General features: G+C 34.8%; 1 protein-coding gene across 2 annotated transcripts in view; it reads right to left on the bottom strand.

Moving 5' to 3' along the window:
• The window catches only part of LOC108977049 (putative polypeptide N-acetylgalactosaminyltransferase 9), a 96,762-nt gene that overhangs the window by 11,221 nt on the left and 69,054 nt on the right, over positions 1-16,487 (bottom strand). Inside the window, exons 6-9 of one of the 2 annotated variants that reach the window (XM_018946543.1) lie at positions 11,652-11,870; positions 7,126-7,268; positions 3,215-3,305; positions 2,853-2,963 (exon numbers count right to left, since the gene is read on the bottom strand). In XM_018946543.1, coding sequence (XP_018802088.1) covers positions 2,853-2,963; positions 3,215-3,305; positions 7,126-7,268; positions 11,652-11,870 — 564 coding nt within the window. Of the gene's footprint in view, positions 1-2,296; positions 2,402-2,852; positions 2,964-3,214; positions 3,306-7,125; positions 7,269-11,651; positions 11,871-16,487 lie in introns of both variants that reach the window. The other variant, XM_018946544.1, reaches the window with a different exon arrangement.

Here is a 16,487-nt window from a genome sequence, read left to right as displayed (position 1 = left end):
TGAAAAAGCTTTGAGAATTTAATTAAAAAGCGTGAATGCAAATTTTTTCAGCACGACTATATGACAGAGTTTAAAATTACACTAAATGAATTGATTTATTCGTTTATAGCTTTATAGTTGAGGGCAATTGATTGATTTGCTGCATTTAAAATCGTTTTTCGGGTATTTAAGTTGTAACGGTTATAATAGACGCACGACTCAAGCTAAATAAGCTCAATGGATATGATACAAACCGGGATATTCAACATTTTTTTGGAAAAAAAGTTTGGAAAGTTGGAGTTCGAAATTAATTTTTTTCTGCACTGGGAAAATTTTCAAATAATGACCGAGACTTAAATAAATAATTATAAGCTTTTTATTAAAAATATTATTCCCGAAACAAATCGAGCTTTATGCATAAGTATTAATGAGAAAAGTTAATATTTCAGCTAACTTCCTTTGGAAAAAAATATTTATGCCCCTACATAAGAAATACAGAAAGTTAATACTGTGCTTTACAATTGAGAGCTTTAAGCTCATTCAAAAAATACTTCTACACCGGAAAAAGTTTACATATTAGCGAATACTCTTTGGAAGAAAAATTTCTATGCTCCTATATAAGAAATTCAGAAAGTAAATACTTCGCTTCAAATTTAAAGCTTTAAGCTCTTTCAATTCACTTATTTCAACACTGAATTTCTACGAAATATTACTGAAATTAAACAAAATATATAACAGTACTAATTTATGCATACTCCGCCAGTTGAAACTTTTCTTTTATAAATTGATGCCTGTGAGCTTTCAGTGAAAGCTTTGAAGCTTTCCTTAAGGTTTARTTTCGTATAGAATAGCAGTAATTARAAATTGCCTAAACCAAATCTTTTATAGTTTTTTAAGTTTAAGGAGATGTAAAAATTAGAACGTAAAGCTTTAGCTGCTAAGCTTTATATCAAAAATTAAGTTAAATCAAAAAAACAACAAAAAAAAAATTAAAAAAAATGCTTTGGTCAGCATAAAAATGTTGTGGCTTTGCAAATATATATTTTCTACATTTTGTAGCTACAGTCTGACCGTTATTCAAAATTTAAAACTGTGAAAGCTTTCGTGCTTTTAGTCATTTTTTACGACAAACTACAGTCTTGGATATTTTCTAATTTCCTAACAGCTTGCTTTTGAAAACTGTTTAGTGCTTTCAGCCTTGAAAAGTGTGCTTATGAGCTTTTGCACTGAAACAGCAGATCGCCGTACGCCCAAAGAAAGTCGTTCATTTGATTCCATAAGACTATTARAACAAAGTATTGAGCCATAGATAAAAAACCAAAGTCAGTGGTGTATGTATAAAAGCTTGGAAAGAAGCTTTCATTAAAGAAAATTAACGTTGATGTGACGGCATATATTATGCACTGTAAAAGCTTCGAAAATAGTTACGAAATATCCTATTATTGCATCCTATTTATTATTAAATGCATTAATTTTCAGAAAAAAATATTAAAACAAAATATATGGACGTTATTTCGCTAAGAAAGCTTTATACTGTATCACTTTTCTTAAATGCTGGTAGAATATTTGGCTAGTAAGTATTCGTCAATACAGCTTTAGCCAAACAAGCTTTTAATGAGATTTTTGGTTACAGCTTTAGCCGAAGCAGCTGTAATGAGCTTTTCGTCTGAAATGGTGTTAAGCTTAATCAAAAGCTTTAAGCTTCTGTGAATTTTTCGAGTAATGTGTGAAAGTCGCAAATATTCTACGGGGTACGGGGTAACTTTATATTTCTAAAGCTTAGGAGTTGCAAACAAAAAATATAAAAGCGAGAGAGAAAGTGGTGAAATGAAGGTTTATYGGAGCAGTGCTGTCTACAAAGTTGCAATCGCTCAAGGTATAGTATAAGCTTTCCTAACCTACCCTTGATAAACCCACTTACGCAACCCAAAACCCCAACTTCAACTTTAAGTGTTTTTACCAACACCAAAATAATAAATTAGTACTGAAATGGGTAAAATATGAAAATCTAAATATTTAGCATGATATGATTCGCGGGCTTTAGTTTGAGGCAGGCAAAAATTGGCTACGATTTTCCTTCAAACCGAGTGGCGAATTTTTAGAATTTTTTTACAACTACTAAAATAAACGCTATAAATAAAATGATAATGGTATAAATTATAGTGGTATAGGTAGGCGCCATTTGGAAAGGTTAAAATAGAAAAAAATTATTAGAAATCAAAAATGCCAAAATAAGATTATTTTCGGTGGGTGGGTGGGGTGTTGCTRGTTGGCGCGTAAAACGTATGAGTAAGGAGGGCAATGTAAAATAATGTACCTGATTTCCGCCTTGGCCATGACAAGGATACGGTTCAACGGCCGATTGCACTTCGCTTCCAGTCGCGGCCGAATCGAGACACATATCAGTGTAAATATTTGCGATCTGAAATTGGCAATGAAGTTCGGTTGCAAACGATCAGTACGAAAGCCTAGTATGGTTGCTATTGTTTTTACTTTCATTTGCAGGCAAACCCATAACCATTTTTGTTTTTAACCGAAATATTTTTTTTCCATTTTTTATTTTTTTTTGTTGTTTAGTAGTTCTCGCTCAACATAGAAAATATATATTACCAGGGTTAACGCTAAGTGGGGATTGGGGGTGATTTAAAGTATAAATTAATTACTCGAAACCGGTTAAATATAAATAAAATAAAATATTTGATCATAGTCTTTTTGCTAATGTTGCTTTTATTTTTGGTTTGTGGTACGGAGCTTGTGGCGGTCGCATACATTTTGTTCCTCATTGTTGCTGTAACATGCAAAATCTTTTTGTTGCTGGCAGCTGTTATTGTTGTTCTTGTTTTGTGTTTAGTTGTAAACACTTTTGCACAAACCTGATTGCCGCCCTGCCTGTGGCAGGGATATAGTCCGACTGGCTTCTTCAAGTTCCGCTTACCCGCCGGGGAGTCCAGGCATGTGCGACCGCCAACGCCTAGATTTCTTATCTGTAATTTGCATTGTTGTTGTTTTGGCATGTTAAAATTTGTGGTTAATTACGTACATATGTATAGTGTGTAGTTATATATTTCGGGTAGTGGCTAATATACGTTTGTCTATTTGTCTATTGTTTTTTTTTTGGATATAAATTTGTTATAAGATTGTTTGTTTGGAAATTTTGACATATACGTATTTGTATTAGTAATCAGGCATGTAATACATATGTGTGGGTTGTGTTAGCAATGAACGTGCAACTTACCTCGCCATTCGCCACTGAATCGCCGGGGATGAACAATTCTGGGTAGACATTGTCAAGGTACCATTTGAAGCTTTGGCAGCCAAGATTGCGTCTGTTGTGAAATAATTTAAACATAAATAGTGCGTATAAGTATATAATATATGTATATAACCAAAAATAGGTGGTTTAGTATATATGTATGTACGTCGTCATAGGCCATATGGTATAGACTTAATTTGTAGCCCCAAATACACCAACAATATTTCATAAATATATCTGAATTTTRTATCTATCATACCACATATCAAAGTTAAATATACCGTTATGTGATACTTGAAAAAAATATTTCGAAAGTTGCTCGATGTTACAAAATAATCTTGAAAATCATATTACTTTTTTTACTTGAAACCGAATCTTACAAGAGCTGTGGGCCTAAAATAACTAGTAAATTCTTTGTAACGAGCCGAAAAAGTTAGAATTGCGTATCTGTAAAATAGCGCATTTGTACACCCGCAGAAATGACGATTCAAGTAATAACCAGTACGCTTAAAAATACCTATTTATAAACCATGTTTTTGATAATATGATTTTGATAAATATGTTGAGAATTACATAGTTTCTGTGCATTACGAATGAAAACTTTTTTTCAATGCCGATATATTCATATGATATTTCTAAATAAAAAGTGGAATGAAAGTTGCTGCAATGCTATAACCTCTGTTTGCATTTCATCGCTCTGGAGCTGAATGAAAAGGCCTCAGTTACTTGCTATAACGTTGGCTCAAGAGATTTGTTTTTATAATTTGATAATCCAAAGCAAAAACTGATCTTCAAGATAAAGGTTTAAATAGGAGATCAAAGATAATCAAAAAATTTCAWATAATACTTTAATATGATCAAAAATGAAAAAAGTCTTAAGAGTTTGGGAACCCATGTCATAATGCTTGTACCTCGTTGAAGGATAATATTATTGAAATATGAGAGTTTTTAGTTATGCTTTCTCCAGGTTGGACACAGAAACGTAGCAAATGGATCAGGTAGTGAACGAGGGAAAGACGAAACATCTCCTGGCATCAAACACATAGTCTTCGCATTCGCGACTTGGCAGCCACGTYACTGCTGACAGTCATAACTTTGAAATAATTTCGTTTATCCTGGAACCTGTATTAACACTAACAAAAACGTCAACATCGAAATCCAACAACAGCATGGACGATGACAACATCTGATGAGTCGACGTAACGAATTTTTGTAGGGAAAAGWTATGCGAAATGTTTATGTTCCTAGGCGCATTGACCGATTATCGCATTCGATGCACTTCTTTCTTGAACGTGATGAGTGTTATACCCATATTTTYATATTTAATAAATTGTAACAAAACATTTTAGATAGGTGGCAATTCTTAAAAAATATTTTGCAARTATATGTTTTCTAAACCTTTGAATTTGGATTATAAGGCAGCTATAATTTGTCATCTGAATTTTATTTAAAAAAAATCATAAATGTGCATATRCAAGTATTTATGTGGCAACCCTTAAAAATATAAATTTTTTAGTATTTTACCGCTTATGCGGTATTCTAGTATACGTTTTCAAAACATTCCCTTTTTATTTCCAAAAATATAGAAAAGGTGGCAATACTAATTTTCACTAGTTTACAGAAATATTTTCGAAGTCTTCCTAGTTATTTACAGTAGTACTTTTTAGTGTATTTTAACAAATAATTTCAACAAAAGTTTTTAGACAGGTGGCAACCCTTAATAAAAATATGTTTCCAGTACACGCTTGCTGAACTTCTTCATTTTGATTATAATGGAACTTTAGTTTATCTTATAAATTTTTTCACCAAATATCACATATGGCAACACGGCTTTAAAACATGTTTTCAAACAAAAATTTTTAAAACTATTCTACTCTGACGTCTATGTATATTTCCATATTAATTTGTCTTATAYTTTKTTGGAAACAATTTCAAGCAGGTGRCAACCCTGATTTCTAAAGTWTATTTTTAGCTCTATTTATGCTTATGTTCTAACTGTAACATTTTTTTTATTATGCAGCTTATCTTGTAAACTTCTTTATCAAAAATCAGATATGGCAACCCTGACTTAAACCATGTTTTCAAAATTAAATGTCTGAAACTTTTCCACTGTGACTACTCTATCTCTCTTTTAACTTAATTATTATTTTTTTTGGCGAACATTTCAAACAGGTGGCAACCATGATTAAACATTTTGAAAGAATATTTTTAACCCAGTTATGTTTATATTCTGACTGTAACATGTAAATAATTTGAATAACAAAAAATTAATAAACATTTTAAACTGGTGGCAACCCTGACTAAAAAGTTCCGAGCGTACATTTCCTTGGCCTGTTTACGCTGATGTTCTAATTTTAACAATTGCTTAATATTTATAGAAAAAATTAATAAAAATTTGTAAAAGATGGCAACCCCGATTAAAAATATTTGAATTATTTGTGCATTTCTTAGCCTTGTATACAGGGTGGCTGATGAAAGCCGCTACCAAAAAAAAAAATTAAATAACTTTTTTTTTCTATTTAATGAATCTGCTTAATTTTTATTTCTTTATTTTGCAGATTGACTTTTACATTTAATAAAAATGGATAACTGGGACACTGAAACAAGAATTTGGATTGTCCGCCGCCATCACGCACTGGAGYCCGTAGTTTCGGTTCAAAGAGAGTATAGGCGCACGTTTGGCGGCAATCCTCCGAGCAGATGGACCATAATGAGACTTGTAAAMAATTKTGCCGAGCATGGGACAGTCAACAGAAGACCTTACCATCGAAACTCTTCAGTTCGAACAATCACTTCTGTAGCTGTTGCCACAATCCACGTGTTTCGATAAGAAGCTTATCTGCTCAAATGGGTGTAAGCAGACAGTCATTACTGGATGAAGAGGATGGAAACATGTTGAGCTGTCTTTTCATATCTGACGAGGTCCAATTCGATTTAAACGGCAACATAAACAAACAAAATTGTCGAATATGGAGTGCTTCCAACCCACAGATACTCCATRAGACGCAATTGCATCCACTTCGTGTCACAGTGTGGTGTGTAGTTTCATCACACTGCATTGTCGGGCTCTACTTCTTCGAAGAAAACGGTCACACCGTTACGGTTACTGGAGACCGTTACTTGAGCATGTTGAGAGAGCTTTTCTATCCAGAATTACGCGGAATGAGAATTTCTTTCAACTCTGTGTGGTTTCAGCAAGATAGTGCAGCTCCTCACATAGCCCAACCTGTTATGACAGAATTGCGACGAAATTTTTCCAATAAGCTGATATCCAGAAACTCCACTTTCCGTTGGCCACCCAGGTCGCCTGACCTTACTGCACCTGACTTTTTTTGTGGGGTTATAGCAAACAGAAAGTCTACAAAGCGAACTCAAAAAATTTGAATGAACTAAGACAATCCATTCGAGAAACAATTGCGGCTATTCCTGTCTCAAATCTCCAAGCAGTAATGAACAACTTTTTGCTAAGATACCGCACATGCATCAACGAGCAGGGGGGGCATTTAAATTCCATTATTTTTAAAACTAATTAAGCTATACTTAATAAAATTGAATAACATGAATAAAAGAAAAATTAATTCCATACACTGAAAAAAAAAAAAAAAAATTATTTGAGTTTCTTAATGTAGCAAAATTCATCAGCCACCCTGTACATATTCTGAATTTAATTAATTTTGGTAATAAATCTGAAAACCATAATAATTGTCAAGTGCAAATCGCTTGTTGCTTCTAAATACTTCAACTCATTCGTTCCATTTCAATAGTATAATATTTCTTTTAACTTGTTGAAATAGTTGGAGGACTAGGCAACCCTACCAAAGAATATTTCAGCAGCACCGATTTCAATAATTTAGTTTCTAACCTTCTAATAGAGTTGTTCATTTCATACTCACCTGAGTTCTTTACGTGCGCTCACATCGCCATAGTCACCCTTGTCCTGGCCAATTCGCTGGTAATAGTATTTCGCATAGTCATCCAGCCAGACTTCAGCTAAACGTACCGAGTTCTTCTTCAGCACATTTACACCAGAGCGCCACTGCAAAAATAAAGAAATAAGAAATGAGCAAAATTGTAATGGGAAAAGGGAAACATGAAATTGAAAAACAATTGAAAATTGTGTAAATTAATAGACACGAGAACGCCAGCAGAGCAAATGTGTAAATGAGTTAAGAAGCGGATGAAGGGAGAAGGGGCACTAATTGAAAATAACAAGAAGACGTGGCAGCTGAACAAGGAAATTGCAAAAGGAGTGCGCATGAGGCAAGAATAAAAGTAACGGTATAATTGCCAGTACTGTGTGTATATGTGTGTGTGTGTTTTTGGCGAACACATCCGAGCGCTTGAATTCCGGGAATGTTTCATTAGTGGACGCCAATCTTCATTTATACCACACAATGCAAGGATGCAGAGACCCACACACACAACACACACATGTATGTATATATATATATGTATATACGCCATGTGTGTGTGTGTATAAAATGCCAAATTACTGTCTCAGCTGTAGCGTCATTGAAACACTAATTACCTGCCGCCGGATGGTCGGACGCTTGGTCTCGGGGGCCTCTACGCAATTTGCTTGTTTTCAAATAATTTCGGCATCACCTGCAAAACAAGCAACGCCGCCTCACCCTAAAGCCAACACAAACACATTTAATATCACGGTAGCAACTTCATTTGTGCCACAGACACACACACACACATGTACAGCCACATGCGCACATATATTTTCAGCAATAGCAACAACTTAATGTTCATAAAGAGTTGCTTGGAATTTTTGCTTTTGTTGTTTTTTTCTTTGCCATTCTTTCTCTTTTCGCCTGTTCTTGGCAGCTGCAGGAACATGATTGTCCTTACTTGCCGCAAACCACAGCAGCGATAATTGCTGAAACATGAGCGCACAGTATGTCCCCTAGCACAGAGTACGTAGCAAAAACAACAACAAGCATGTGAGGGAAAATCAAGAAAAATTGCTGCTGCCGAAAGTGTGTAGACATTGTGTCAGAATTGGTTGCTTTTAGCTCGTCAGCGCCCGGTTGACTGCATGCTTTGTGTTTGTCGTGTTGTTGTTGTTGGGTGTTGTGCTTAAATTAAGCCATATTTGAAAATTTTGTGTGCTTAATCATTGGTTATAAGGACTTGCGTCCTAATGTGTAGAGTTGCCACATGTTTGCAGATAAGACTTGAGAACCCACAGTTAGCCAGTGCCGTTGAAATTGATGATACCGTGATCAAATGATACCCGCAGAATTTTATACCCAAAACTGTCACCCCTCCCTTTAYGTTATTAATGTGGTTGTAATTCTCTAAGAAGTATTTTAAAGAGTGAAAGGTTTTTTAAGCTGAAGTTACTTTTTAAAAGCCTAAAATGATTCTAGATCTCGAACTCTGGATTACCCAGAACCCAACTTTAAGTGATATAGATAAATATAGACAGACGTTTGCTCTGTTCTTTCGTTAGCTTCCAGATAAAATTTGCATTTCATCTCAGCGGACGGATGGAAGCAATTGTTATCGGTCTTTAAGCGGTTAAAGTCGGTTAGATCTTCTGCCAGTAAGCTTATGTCTACACTCTTCGAATAATAAAATATGATATTTTGGGTATCAAAGAGTATTATTCATTTTAGACAATATTTCGTTTTAACAGAGCTATTGCTTTTCTCAAATATCTGTTTAGAAAATAGTGAGGAGGGTTTGGCTAAAAATACCTGATGAAAAAAAAGAACAAGAAGAGAAAACATAACAAAAAACAAAAAGCTGGTCAATATGAGGAATACGGAATCGTCATCCGTAGGAGTAAAGATATACTTAGAACCACTATACTAACCACTATTTTAAGACAACCGGRCCAAACTGGAGAAAAGACAGCCRTAAGGGAAACTTCAGCCACACAAGCCTGATMCGCAARACAAGAAGACGGGAAATGCAAGACACTAACTCAAAACTCACCACAACAAAAGTATATCAGCCAATTGAGATCKKCAGAAGAGAAATCCTTTGAAAAGTGTGAATGTATCGTGCAAATAATGAAGATGGCGATGGAAAATCAGAATAAAATCTGCATATGTGTAAAGGACGCGCGGATCAGCTAGATGAACTCTTTGACGTAATCAAGAGATAYCGTAGAAACTGGCTTACCGCAGAAAACGGGAGACAATTAAGCAGCCACTCTACTACTCTCGAGTCTATTACCTTTTTTGAGAACCGTGCTACTAAACTTAACACTGCTTTCATAACGGTTGAGGTCAAASACATTTTAGCTTAGTGTTCCCAAGTCAGCAATTAATTCACGCTTTGGAAGAACTGTAAAGGGCTTGGCTATTGACATATGTATATATTGATGTCCTTTATATCGCTTTTTGCGCTATGAGCTATTTCAGTAACTTTTCTGATCGCATTSACTTCTGCCTGGCAGATGCTGCAGTATTCCGACAGCTTGAAGAGTCGCCTGAAACCTACTTACGAGCCAGTAATTCCAGCGCCAACTCTGTCAGTCATTTTTAGTATTTCATACTTTCTAGATCTACCCAAAATTTATTACCAGCAAAAGATTTATGCCTCAGTAAAATATGTAACTCTATCTGACCCTCTCATTTTTACTAATTAAAACGTTAACCAGAATGTATGGTAACTCTTGCCCTTTCGACTTCATCGGCATCAGCGTACCTTATACAACGCATTCGCTTTGTGGTGCTACGGYGTCCATGCGAGCGCTCACCCTAGTCCTCCAGTACTCTATCGCTGCTTTCAGCACGCGCTCTAACAGTAATTGATGTAACAACACATGCGACTAATAGCAACCCTGCTTACTTTACTCTCTACTTATTCTCCCCGATATTTAGATTTGTAGACGGGAGTATATCCTTACCAAGCACTCGCTTTCCTGCTATGCACCTCTGTCTCTTAACCGAGTTGGTTATTTTTCGTCAGGTGTTAAACAGCATATAGGTTTTCCTTCACTGCCCGAACAAATGGAGTGTCAACACTTGGCTCATAGACAGGTGATACCCATGTGTATGTATTTATGTATGTATGTATGTGCTTAATATCGTGCGCTTTTATTTTTGCCACGGACAACAAACGGTTTGCTTGGCTAGCCAGGTGGCTTGTTTATTTATTGCACAATATCCCTGGGGGTTTGGCAAGCAAAGTATGGGAGTATGGCATGGTGTAAGTTATATTCGTACTGTAAGCTCTTATTTCACTCTGGGTGAAGATTTAAGTGCGCACAAGTGCTTTGCTTGCCTACTTACATTAAAGCTTGTTTACATACCTAATATTTGTATAGACACTTTGGCTGGACTGAGTAACAAATATAGCAAAACTCATTAAAATATCAGATTTGCTACCCTGAAATAATATGGATGTTCCGTCACCAGCTTCTATCAAGCCATTAGTTTGAAGTGATAAACGGTGGTTATGAGTCAACCATTTTGTCTTTGAAATCTTATTTTCGTAGTTCGAACCCAGAACTAATAATTAAGGACTTGCACAAAGCAATGTTTCACAAAGGGTTTAGAAGGGTTCTTGCACATAAAATCAGAATATGTGATACAGATCCACTGAATCAACGCTACGAAACGATATATGAAAGATGGACAGAGTAGCTCAAGTCTGATCAAGCAAATCCATAATGAGTAGGTCGAGTTTAGGGGTCAGGCTCAGGACCGCTAGGATCTATTATTGGTCACCCAAAGAGAGTAACCGTATATTGCGACAGGCTGGATGCATTATCGATAGTGTCAAGTTTAGGGATCTGGCGCAGAATAATACTTGGATGCATTGTGGAGGACCATTGGGATCTATTATTAGTCACCGAAAAAKAGTAACAGAATATTGCGCGAGTTTYTGGAWGTATTGTGGASGGCCGTAGARTTGGTCRACGGATCTACACRTTGRCAGCATGAATCCACAAAATATGTGRTCCAYCCCTTATACAATATATCKTWAGGKCTGGTTAGATCATATGAATTATACATGCATTGCTTGTATCACACCTAACTTGGTTAGACTTCTATAGTCTACCATATAGCTCGAACCAGGGCTGGACTCAAGCCAACTCAGATCAGAAGCATTCGAAGCAATCCTGCCGATAGGTGTTGGTTCAGTGATGATAATATTAGCTTAGGACTTACCAGCTGCTTACTACTTTGAACTTTTTCGATGGCGTATGATTGGTTGTCGTGGGAACTGATTCTTTTAACTAAACATCTATAAAAGTTGGACAACTTGAAACTCACGAAACTTTTTCCTTGTCAAAGTTACTTCAGTTGAAACTTAGAGAAATGCAGTTAGGTGACTCTTCTTTTCTAATTTAAAATTCGGGTCATGAAAAAATCGGGCCAGCTATCTTTTTCTCTCTTTTGCGAAACGGAAGATGTAATTCCGATCTCTTATCTCTTTTTTCCTCTCCACTTACCTTATATGGTGAACGCTTGCGRAATATATGCCCCACATGTGAGCATGGTATAATCTCCAGCGTGCCACCGCACATCCATGTTTTGAAAGACAATTCCAAATTCTCACCACCCCAAATATCGAAACCCGAATCATACGTGCCAAGACGTTCGAAGAATTTACGATCTATGGAGAATAGACCGCCAGCCATTGTGGGTGAGTAGACCGGTTCAGCGGAGTTCTGAAAGAGAGAAAAAAATTAAATATTTATTTTTTGTTGACGTGAGTTTATTTCTGATATAAAAATGTAAGTGCTGAGTGACGTTTATAACCTTAAAGGGGTGTCTTGAGTTTGCCACGAAGTTTGTAACAACTAGAAGTGACACGTCCGAGCTTAAACATAGCAATATATATACATTATATATATAATATATAATGGGTTGTCAAAAAAGTCTTGCGGTGTTTTTGCGGTATTTTTATTGAATTTTCGAAGTACTGGAAACTATGCCGTATTTTCTCTTTATTTTGCTCCATGTTTGCGACGCTATAACTCACGAGCGACTTAAAAGAAACGATAGTCAATCAAACACGTGTTAGCGCGTGAAATAAGCTTTCCAAAATGGTATAGCATGACCCGATGCGACGAACAAAATTAGAACTAAGCGCTCTCAGCGCCAACTAGCGAAAATACCGCAAGACTTTTTTGACAAACTAATATAAATGAATCAACATGATGAGCTGGTCTAATTTCTCAGTTTTGAGATGTCGATTGGAAATTTTGCACACTTCTTTTTCTCATCAAGAAACCGATCATTTGTCGAAACCGCTGATATCAGGCTACAATAACATATAGCTGTCATATAAATTAAACTATCGGAATGAAGTCCTTGTATGGGAAACTTTTTTATTTGAGGGGATATCCTCAAGAAATTTGACACGAATTATTGCCTAAGGTGAAAGTACAAAGTCCTGAGTAATTGCTTAAATCGTACAATCGTGTAGCATATAGCTGCCATAAAAACTGAACGAAAGGAACCCAGTACTTGTATGGAAAACTTTTTTATTTGACAAGATATTTCCAAGGAATTCAGCATAGATTATTGTGCATAGCAACGACACAATCTTTGAAGAAATTGTTGATATCCACTATAGCATATACATACCTGCCATACAAACCGACCGTTCCAAATGAAGTCCTTAAATGGGAAACTTTTTGATATGACGAGATACCTTCACAAAATTTGGCATGTGTTATTCTCCAAAGCAACGGTACAATCTACGAAGATGATGCTCTTATCTGAGCACTATAKCATATAGCTGTCATACAAATTGACCGATCAAAATCAAGTCTTTGTGTATAAGATGTTTTTTTTGTGAAGCTGCAGAGCAACTGAAATTAATTTTTTTTTTGTTTTTTTTAGTTAACGATAGAAAATCTTTCGAAAAAAAAAAGTTTTCTCAAAAATTACCCCTCAAAACCCCAATAGTTTACTTTTATTGCTACTACAAATCTTCTCTTGCTTCCCCTTTGCTTAATCGCACTCGACTACTTGTACAAATACAAATACAAAGTAAAGCACTTTGGATAACGGTTAGCTTCTCAGTGCTCGCAAATAGATTTAATTGTTTGATCTCAGCTGTGTAATTAAAAATGTATATGTAGACTGTATTTCCTAGTGTTTGGCATTTTAACCCAACACGTGCTCGATTAGTTAGAATTTCACACTAATGCAACTTGAAAGTGTGTACATTCTGTCGATTGCTTAAACACACACAAACACATGCTTACTTAAATATATACCAGTGTGTAGTTTGCTTTATTTGAAATGTGTTTCGCTTTTATTGCCGCCTTGTGAGGACCAAAGAGCGGCGCAGTAGTGGCAGGATAACGGTAGAGAAATTGTGATTTCAAGTGAAGACATACAAATATATTTTTTTATATGTACATATATACATAACTACAAAAGTTTTCACGCTCTGAGCTACCAGTATGTGCATGTGAGCTTGAAAATAAATTGAATCACATAAGTACAATTAATTTTTGTAATTGAAACAAAGCAACATTAAGTTAATTGCACYGACATGAACAGGCGAGCGAGTGCGTGAAAAGAAATTATGGGGGGCAAGTTTAATTGTGTGTGTTTGTGTTACGTGTCAGGGCATAACAGCGCGCAAGCAGCGTTGCTGCGTTTGGCAGCATGAAATGCCTGACGGTATTCATGCGAAAAAAAGTCATTTTACAATTATGATTTTCTCTGGAAACGAAAATATTGCAAAAATACAAAAYTGCTATAAAAATATAAAATTTCTGTAAAAAAGCAATACTGTATGCAGAGAATAAATACTTTCATTCAATTGCTGTGTGTTAAGAGCAGTTTAAGCGATAGTTGCACAAAAAACTTAGCCTATCCATTGGCGCATTTTCATTTTATCTTATTTGTGGTATGAAAACTTTTATTAGAAGTAATTGTCATATTTTAAGTCTGTAAAGTGTACTAGATATTTCGAAAGCTAGATAAAAATAAATTAGCAGTCGATGATTTTTTTGGGAAATGGCAATTTCGCAAAAATACAAAATTGCTATAAAAGCATAAAATTTATTAAATCGCCATAAAAATGTAATATTGTATAAAGATAATATATATTCGCATTAAATTGCTGTAATTGATATGTTAAGAGCAGTTTAAGTGATAGTTATGCAAAAAATGTAGCCTATCCACAGGCGTATGTTCATTTTGTGCTGCCTATGGTATTAACAAAGTATTGTTGTTAAGGATAACTGTCATTTGTAAAGTCTCAAAATAATATTAAATATTTTCAAATTTAGATAAAAATAAATTAGCAGTCGCTANATATATGCCCCACATGTGAGCATGGTATAATCTCACATCTAGATGTGTATAAGAGACAGCCTTTTAGGCATACTTAACCACATGCATGCAAATATGTATGTATATGTATACCTATGTACATATATACATAACTACAAAAGTTTTCACGCACTGAGCCACCAGTATGTGCATGTGAGCTTGAAAATAAATTGAATCACATAAGTACAATTAATTTTTGTAATTGAAACAAAGCAACATTAAGTTAATTGCACCGACATGAACAGGCGAGCGAGTGCGTGAAAAGAAATTATGGGGGGCAAGTTTAATTGTGTGTGTTTGTGTTACGTGTCAGGGCATAACAGCGCGCAAGCAGCGTTGCTGCGTTTGGCAGCATGAAATGCCTGACGGTATTCATGCGAAAAAAAGTCATTTTACAATTATGATTTTCTCTGGAAACGAAAATATTGCAAAAATACAAAAYTGCTATAAAAATATAAAATTTCTGTAAAAAAGCAATACTGTATGCAGAGAATAAATACTTTCATTCAATTGCTGTGTGTTAAGAGCAGTTTAAGCGATAGTTGCACAAAAAACTTAGCCTATCCATTGGCGCATTTTCATTTTATCTTATTTGTGGTATGAAAACTTTTATTAGAAGTAATTGTCATATTTTAAGTCTGTAAAGTGTACTAGATATTTCGAAAGCTAGATAAAAATAAATTAGCAGTCGATGATTTTTTTGGGAAATGGCAATTTCGCAAAAATACAAAATTGCTATAAAAGCATAAAATTTATTAAATCGCCATAAAAATGTAATATTGTATAAAGATAATATATATTCGCATTAAATTGCTGTAATTGATATGTTAAGAGCAGTTTAAGTGATAGTTATGCAAAAAATGTAGCCTATCCACAGGCGTATGTTCATTTTGTGCTGCCTATGGTATTAACAAAGTATTGTTGTTAAGGATAACTGTCATTTGTAAAGTCTCAAAATAATATTAAATATTTTCAAATTTAGATAAAAATAAATTAGCAGTCGCTARAGCATTTTAGTTAAGTAAAAAACCTTAATAATTCATGCTTATTATTTTTATAACAAACTAGCGCAGAAGCCTTCGAAAATGATTAAAAAAAAAGATGGAAATTCATTGTAGGTTGAAACCCATTGGAAACAAAAAATAAAATCACAAACATTAAAGCAAATATATTTGGCGGGCCGAAAAGGAAGAGAAAGGTGTGCTTGAATTTTTGAGTTTTAAAAGTAGTTTATCTCGATTTACAGCAAAACTRCGAGYCGTACTGAATAAAGTTATATRGAAATATTGCAGCTAATAACAAGATCTATAACTTTTRCATACMGATTTTTTTCACATAACCTCAAAATTGATGTGAAAATTTCAAATAAGTAAGAAAAATTCAATATTCGTCTCCAAGAGCGCTAAAAAAAGGTAAAAATAAAAATTCAAAAATTGTCAAAACTGTCAAAATTGTGGTGTTTTTTGAAAAAACTTTAATTTTGCTCAATAATCAGGTCAGTTCGAGTTTTGATCAGGTTAAAAAACTGAATAAAAAACTATATGCAGTACATGCAAAAGTTTATTTTGGTAAAYGGAACATCTGTATTTACATAGAAAAATAGTTAAACACCAAAAACTACCAAGTTTCTTCAAAACATTTTAGTTTTATACAAAAACGCACTTCCCTTTGTGAAATATTATATTTTCATTTCCCATTCAACAACCGTAATCTCTCTTGCAGCTGTCATCTCATTCATATTTCGCTTTAATAATCTGCAAACCATTCGTACTTTTACGCTACAAATAACGCTGTCAGAGCGTGTGAAAAGTGGCGAATAATGCTSGAAACTAGGTGCCAGACAAGTGCGGCACTTGACCCCAAATGTCTTCTCTAAATGTCCACTTTGCAATGCTTTCCGCAGCGAGCTTTGCCTGGTCGTCAACATTTCCGTAACGGATTTATTATTTGTGAAGAAGCTTTGGTCAAACAAAAAAAAAACAAAAAAA

The sequence above is a fragment of the Bactrocera latifrons genome, unplaced genomic scaffold (genome assembly GCF_001853355.1).
Source record: "Bactrocera latifrons isolate USDA-ARS-PBARC rearing strain unplaced genomic scaffold, ASM185335v1 scaffold_83, whole genome shotgun sequence".
NCBI classification, from domain to species: Eukaryota; Metazoa; Arthropoda; class Insecta; order Diptera; family Tephritidae; genus Bactrocera; species Bactrocera latifrons.
The sequence above is the reverse complement of the archived record's forward strand: the minus strand, read 5'-3'. Positions and strand labels throughout refer to the sequence as shown.